At 43.2% G+C, this 7500-nt stretch overlaps 1 protein-coding gene across 1 annotated transcript in view; it reads right to left on the minus strand.

The window, feature by feature from the left end:
• The window catches only part of LOC311309805 (adhesion G protein-coupled receptor L1-like), a gene marked incomplete at its 5' end in the record, with an annotated part of 45791 nt that overhangs the window by 23346 nt on the left and 14945 nt on the right, over nucleotides 1-7500 (minus strand). The window contains 2 exon segments of the mRNA XM_084439127.1: nucleotides 5909-5947; nucleotides 6547-6732. Of these exon segments, the coding sequence (XP_084295253.1) occupies nucleotides 5909-5947; nucleotides 6547-6732 (225 nt within the window).

A 7500-nucleotide genomic window follows, 5' to 3' on the forward strand; every position in this document is an offset into this window, starting at 1 on the left:
TAGAGGAGATCCAGGAGGAGATACAGGATTCTAGAGGAGATACAGGATTCTAGAGGAGATACAGGATTCTAGAGGAGACCAGATTCTAGAGGAGAGACCAGATTCTAGAGGAGATACAGGATTCTAGAGGAGATACAGGATTCTAGAGGAGATACCGGATTCTAGAGGAGATACATGATTCTAGAGGCGATACAGGATTCTAGAGGAGATACCGGATTCTATAGGAGATACAGGATTCTAGAGGAGATACATGATTCTAGAGGAGATACAGGATTCTAGAGGAGATACAGGATTCTAGAGAAGATATAGGATTCTAGAGAAGATATAGGATTCTAGAGGAGATACAGGAGGAGATACAGGATTCTAGAGGAGATACAGGATTCTAGAGGAGATACAGGAGGAGATACAGGATTCTAGAGGAGATACAGGAGAAGATACAGGATTCTAGAGGAGATACCGGATTCTAGAGGAGATACAGGATTCTAGAGGAGATACAGGATTCTAGAGGTGATACAGGATTCTAGAGAAGATATAGGATTCTAGAGGAGATCCAGGAGGAGATACAGGATTCTAGAGGAGATACAGGAGAAGATACAGGATTCTAGAGGAGATACCGGATTCTAGAGGAGATACAGGATTCTAGAGGAGATACAGGATTCTAGAGGAGATACAGGATTCTAGAGAAGATATAGGATTCTAGAGGAGATCCAGGAGGAGATACAGGATTCTAGAGGAGATACAGGATTCTAGAGGAGATACAGGATTCTAGAGGAGAGACCAGATTCTAGAGGAGAGACCAGATTCTAGAGGAGATACAGGATTCTAGAGGAGATACCGGATTCTAGAGGAGATACAGGATTCTAGAGGAGATACATGATTCTAGAGGAGATACAGGATTCTAGAGGAGATACAGGATTCTAGAGAAGATATAGGATTCTAGAGAAGATACAGGATTCTAGAGGAGAGACAGGATTCTAGAGGAGAGACCAGATTCTAGAGGAGATACAGGATTCTAGAGGAGATACAGGATTCTAGAGGAGATACCGGATTCTAGAGGAGATACATGATTCTAGAGGAGATACAGGATTCTAGAGGATATACCGGATTCTAGAGGAGATACAGGATTCTAGAGGAGATACATGATTCTAGAGGAGATACAGGATTCTAGAAGAGATACAGGATTCTAGAGAAGATATAGGATTCTAGAGAAGATATAGGATTCTAGAGGAGATACAGGAGGAGATACAGGATTCTAGAGGAGATACAGGAGAAGATACAGGATTCTAGAGGAGATACCGGATTCTAGAGGAGATACAGGATTCTAGAGGAGATACAGGATTCTAGAGGAGATACAGGATTCTAGAGAAGATATAGGATTCTAGAGGAGATCCAGGAGGAGATACAGGATTCTAGAGGATATACAGGAGAAGATACAGGATTCTAGAGGAGATACCGGATTCTAGAGGAGATACAGGATTCTAGAGGAGATACAGGATTCTAGAGGAGATACAGGATTCTAGAGAAGATATAGGATTCTAGAGGAGATCCAGGAGGAGATACAGGATTCTAGAGGAGATACAGGATTCTAGAGGAGATACAGGATTCTAGAGGAGAGACCAGATTCTAGAGGAGAGACCAGATTCTAGAGGAGATACAGGATTCTAGAGGAGATACAGGATTCTAGAGGAGATACCGGATTCTAGAGGAGATACATGATTCTAGAGGAGATACAGGATTCTAGAGGAGATACCGGATTCTAGAGGAGATACAGGATTCTAGAGGAGATACATGATTCTAGAGGAGATACAGGATTCTAGAGGAGATACAGGATTCTAGAGAAGATATAGGATTCTAGAGAAGATACAGGATTCTAGAGGAGAGACAGGATTCTAGAGGAGAGACCAGATTCTAGAGGAGATACAGGATTCTAGAGGAGATACAGGATTCTAGAGGAGATACCGGATTCTAGAGGAGATACATGATTCTAGAGGAGATACAGGATTCTAGAGGAGATACCGGATTCTAGAGGAGATACAGGATTCTAGAGGAGATACATGATTCTAGAGGAGATACAGGATTCTAGAAGAGATACAGGATTCTAGAGAAGATATAGGATTCTAGAGAAGATATAGGATTCTAGAGGAGATACAGGAGGAGATACAGGATTCTAGAGGAGATACAGGAGAAGATACAGGATTCTAGAGGAGATACAGGATTCTAGAGAAGATATAGGATTCTAGAGGAGATCCAGGAGGAGATCCAGGATTCTAGAGGATATACAGGAGAAGATATAGGATTCTAGAGGAGATCCAGGAGGAGATACAGGATTCTAGAGAAGATATAGGATTCTAGAGAAGATACAGGATTCTAGAGGAGAGACAGGATTCTAGAGGAGAGACCAGATTCTAGAGGAGATACAGGATTCTAGAGGAGATACAGGATTCTAGAGGAGATACCGGATTCTAGAGGAGATACATGATTCTAGAGGAGATACAGGATTCTAGAGGAGATACCGGATTCTAGAGGAGATACAGGATTCTAGAGGAGATACATGATTCTAGAGGAGATACAGGATTCTAGAAGAGATACAGGATTCTAGAGAAGATATAGGATTCTAGAGAAGATATAGGATTCTAGAGGAGATACAGGAGGAGATACAGGATTCTAGAGGAGATACAGGAGAAGATACAGGATTCTAGAGGAGATACCGGATTCTAGAGGAGATACAGGATTCTAGAGGAGATACAGGATTCTAGAGGAGATACAGGATTCTAGAGAAGATATAGGATTCTAGAGGAGATCCAGGAGGAGATACAGGATTCTAGAGGAGATACAGGATTCTAGAGGAGATACAGGATTCTAGAGGAGACCAGATTCTAGAGGAGAGACCAGATTCTAGAGGAGATACAGGATTCTAGAGGAGATACAGGATTCTAGAGGAGATACCGGATTCTAGAGGAGATACATGATTCTAGAGGCGATACAGGATTCTAGAGGAGATACCGGATTCTATAGGAGATACAGGATTCTAGAGGAGATACATGATTCTAGAGGAGATACAGGATTCTAGAGGAGATACAGGATTCTAGAGAAGATATAGGATTCTAGAGAAGATATAGGATTCTAGAGGAGATACAGGAGGAGATACAGGATTCTAGAGGAGATACAGGATTCTAGAGGAGATACAGGAGGAGATACAGGATTCTAGAGGAGATACAGGAGAAGATACAGGATTCTAGAGGAGATACCGGATTCTAGAGGAGATACAGGATTCTAGAGGAGATACAGGATTCTAGAGGTGATACAGGATTCTAGAGAAGATATAGGATTCTAGAGGAGATCCAGGAGGAGATACAGGATTCTAGAGGAGATACAGGAGAAGATACAGGATTCTAGAGGAGATACCGGATTCTAGAGGAGATACAGGATTCTAGAGGAGATACAGGATTCTAGAGGAGATACAGGATTCTAGAGAAGATATAGGATTCTAGAGGAGATCCAGGAGGAGATACAGGATTCTAGAGGAGATACAGGATTCTAGAGGAGATACAGGATTCTAGAGGAGAGACCAGATTCTAGAGGAGAGACCAGATTCTAGAGGAGATACAGGATTCTAGAGGAGATACCGGATTCTAGAGGAGATACAGGATTCTAGAGGAGATACATGATTCTAGAGGAGATACAGGATTCTAGAGGAGATACAGGATTCTAGAGAAGATATAGGATTCTAGAGAAGATACAGGATTCTAGAGGAGAGACAGGATTCTAGAGGAGAGACCAGATTCTAGAGGAGATACAGGATTCTAGAGGAGATACAGGATTCTAGAGGAGATACCGGATTCTAGAGGAGATACATGATTCTAGAGGAGATACAGGATTCTAGAGGATATACCGGATTCTAGAGGAGATACAGGATTCTAGAGGAGATACATGATTCTAGAGGAGATACAGGATTCTAGAAGAGATACAGGATTCTAGAGAAGATATAGGATTCTAGAGAAGATATAGGATTCTAGAGGAGATACAGGAGGAGATACAGGATTCTAGAGGAGATACAGGAGAAGATACAGGATTCTAGAGGAGATACCGGATTCTAGAGGAGATACAGGATTCTAGAGGAGATACAGGATTCTAGAGGAGATACAGGATTCTAGAGAAGATATAGGATTCTAGAGGAGATCCAGGAGGAGATACAGGATTCTAGAGGATATACAGGAGAAGATACAGGATTCTAGAGGAGATACCGGATTCTAGAGGAGATACAGGATTCTAGAGGAGATACAGGATTCTAGAGGAGATACAGGATTCTAGAGAAGATATAGGATTCTAGAGGAGATCCAGGAGGAGATACAGGATTCTAGAGGAGATACAGGATTCTAGAGGAGATACAGGATTCTAGAGGAGAGACCAGATTCTAGAGGAGAGACCAGATTCTAGAGGAGATACAGGATTCTAGAGGAGATACAGGATTCTAGAGGAGATACCGGATTCTAGAGGAGATACATGATTCTAGAGGAGATACAGGATTCTAGAGGAGATACCGGATTCTAGAGGAGATACAGGATTCTAGAGGAGATACATGATTCTAGAGGAGATACAGGATTCTAGAGGAGATACAGGATTCTAGAGAAGATATAGGATTCTAGAGAAGATACAGGATTCTAGAGGAGAGACAGGATTCTAGAGGAGAGACCAGATTCTAGAGGAGATACAGGATTCTAGAGGAGATACAGGATTCTAGAGGAGATACCGGATTCTAGAGGAGATACATGATTCTAGAGGAGATACAGGATTCTAGAGGAGATACCGGATTCTAGAGGAGATACAGGATTCTAGAGGAGATACATGATTCTAGAGGAGATACAGGATTCTAGAAGAGATACAGGATTCTAGAGAAGATATAGGATTCTAGAGAAGATATAGGATTCTAGAGGAGATACAGGAGGAGATACAGGATTCTAGAGGAGATACAGGAGAAGATACAGGATTCTAGAGGAGATACCGGATTCTAGAGGAGATACAGGATTCTAGAGGAGATACAGGATTCTAGAGGAGATACAGGATTCTAGAGGAGATACAGGATTCTAGAGGAGAGACCAGATTCTAGAGGAGAGACCAGATTCTAGAGGAGATACAGGATTCTAGAGGAGATACAGGATTCTAGAGGAGATACCGGATTCTAGAGGAGATACATGATTCTAGAGGCGATACAGGATTCTAGAGGAGATACCGGATTCTATAGGAGATACAGGATTCTAGAGGAGATACATGATTCTAGAGGAGATACAGGATTCTAGAGGAGATACAGGATTCTAGAGAAGATATAGGATTCTAGAGAAGATATAGGATTCTAGAGGAGATACAGGAGGAGATACAGGATTCTAGAGGAGATACAGGAGGAGATACAGGATTCTAGAGGAGATACAGGAGAAGATACAGGATTCTAGAGGAGATACCGGATTCTAGAGGAGATACAGGATTCTAGAGGAGATACAGGATTCTAGAGGAGATACAGGATTCTAGAGGAGATACAGGATTCTAGAGAAGATATAGGATTCTAGAGGAGATACAGGAGGAGATACAGGATTCTAGAGGAGATACAGGAGGAGATACAGGATTCTGGAGGAGAGACAGGATTCTAGAGGAGATACAGGATTCTAGAGGAGATACAGGATTCTAGAGGAGATACAGGAGGAGATACAGGATTCTAGAGGAGATACAGGAGAAGATACAGGATTCTAGAGGAGATACCGGATTCTAGAGGAGATACAGGATTCTAGAGGAGATACAGGTTTCTAGAGGAGATACAGGATTCTAGAGGAGAGACCAGATCCTAGAGGAGAGACAGGATTCTAGAGGAGATACAGGATTCTAGGGTCAGAGAGGGGAGATGAGAGCAGGGTGTTACCTGGATGTAGGCACGACAGGTCCGCTCTCTCTTCTGGAGCTGAGGAAAACAAGACTCTCGTTACAACTTACCCGCCAGTCATTAAGATCGTTACAACTTACCCCGCCAGTCATTAAGACCGTTACAACTTACCCCGCCAGTCATTAAGACCGTTACAACTTACCCAGCCAGTCATTAAGATCGTTACAACTTACCCCGCCAGTAATCAAGATCGTTACAACTCACCCAGCCAGCCATTAAGATTGTTACAACTTACCCCGCCAGCCATTAAGATCGTTACAACTCACCCAGCCAGTCATTAAGATAGTTACAACTTACCCAGCCAGTCATTAAGATAGTTACAACTTACCCCGCCAGTCATTAAGATCGTTACAACTTACCCAGCCATTAAGTCATTAAGAGTGCTTTTACCTGAATTACAAACTGGATTGTGTGTGTGTGTGTGTGTGTGTGCATGCATGTGTGTACGTGTGTGTGTGTGTGTGTGTGCATGCATGTGTGTACGTGTGTGTGTGTGTATGTGCGTGCATGAGTGTACGTGTGTGTGTGTGTGTGTGCGTGCGTGTGTACGTGTGTATGCGTGTGTGTGAGTGTACATGCATGTGTGTGTGTGTGTGTGTGTGTGAAAAGCACAGTACCTTGTTGTAGTTACGTGCGGCCGACTCCTTGTTGCCGGGGCGGAGCGCCTGTAGCTGGGCATCCAGGATGTCGAGCAGCTGCTCCATCAGCCGGACCGACGAGCTGACGTCACCGGCGTGGATCCGCCCCCGCGTGTGGTTCACCAGCTCCCCGGCGATGTTCGCCGCGTTCTCGCCGCTCTTGATCTGCGCACACACACGTTCACACACACGTTCACACACACGTTCACAAACGTGGACGCAGGACACGGCCGAGCACGTGGTCATAAGGGCGCCCGAATCATGTGAGAGCGCAACGTGAAATACGGACAAACGGATAAACACAAAACGTGTCTCGACGCCGATTACCAGGCAGCCGATGATGGAGAAGATTCAAGATTCATTTATTTGTCCCGAGGGAAATGTGTCTTGGACATACAGGCTGGTTCATACAGTGCAAAGGTGCCATAACAAGGACAAAACAAACATTAGTGCAAAGACGTGCAAACAAAGTTCAAAGTGCATTCATACATTCATACATCATACAATCAACACTGCTTATGGTCGGAGTGTGGATGAAAATCTAACCGGGTCGATTAAAGCTGGTTTCAAACAAAAACAGTAGTTTTATTCTAGAAGGACGATTTGCAAACGGGATTCTGAAACAGGAAGTGTTTCCCTCATCAGAACGGTCGGACTGGGACAGTGCAGGATGTCTTATAGCATGGTACAGGAAGTGACATCAACCAGGGTCAAAGGGTACAAGGAAGTGATGTCACAGAGCAAATGGTGTTTCTAAACAGACTGATTCTCTGGGAACGGATTAGAAAGAATTTCATGAAGGTTGTAAAACAATAAACTTAGAGAAGATGAATCAAGTAGGAAAACAGAAAAGGAACAAATTGGGGGGTGACACATTGGTAAAACTGAAATGTCATTAACAGGAGTTTAAGAAACTAACTGATAATGGAAGCA

This window comes from Borostomias antarcticus, assembly GCF_949987555.1.
Source record: "Borostomias antarcticus genome assembly, chromosome: 5".
NCBI classification, from domain to species: Eukaryota; Metazoa; Chordata; class Actinopteri; order Stomiiformes; family Stomiidae; genus Borostomias; species Borostomias antarcticus.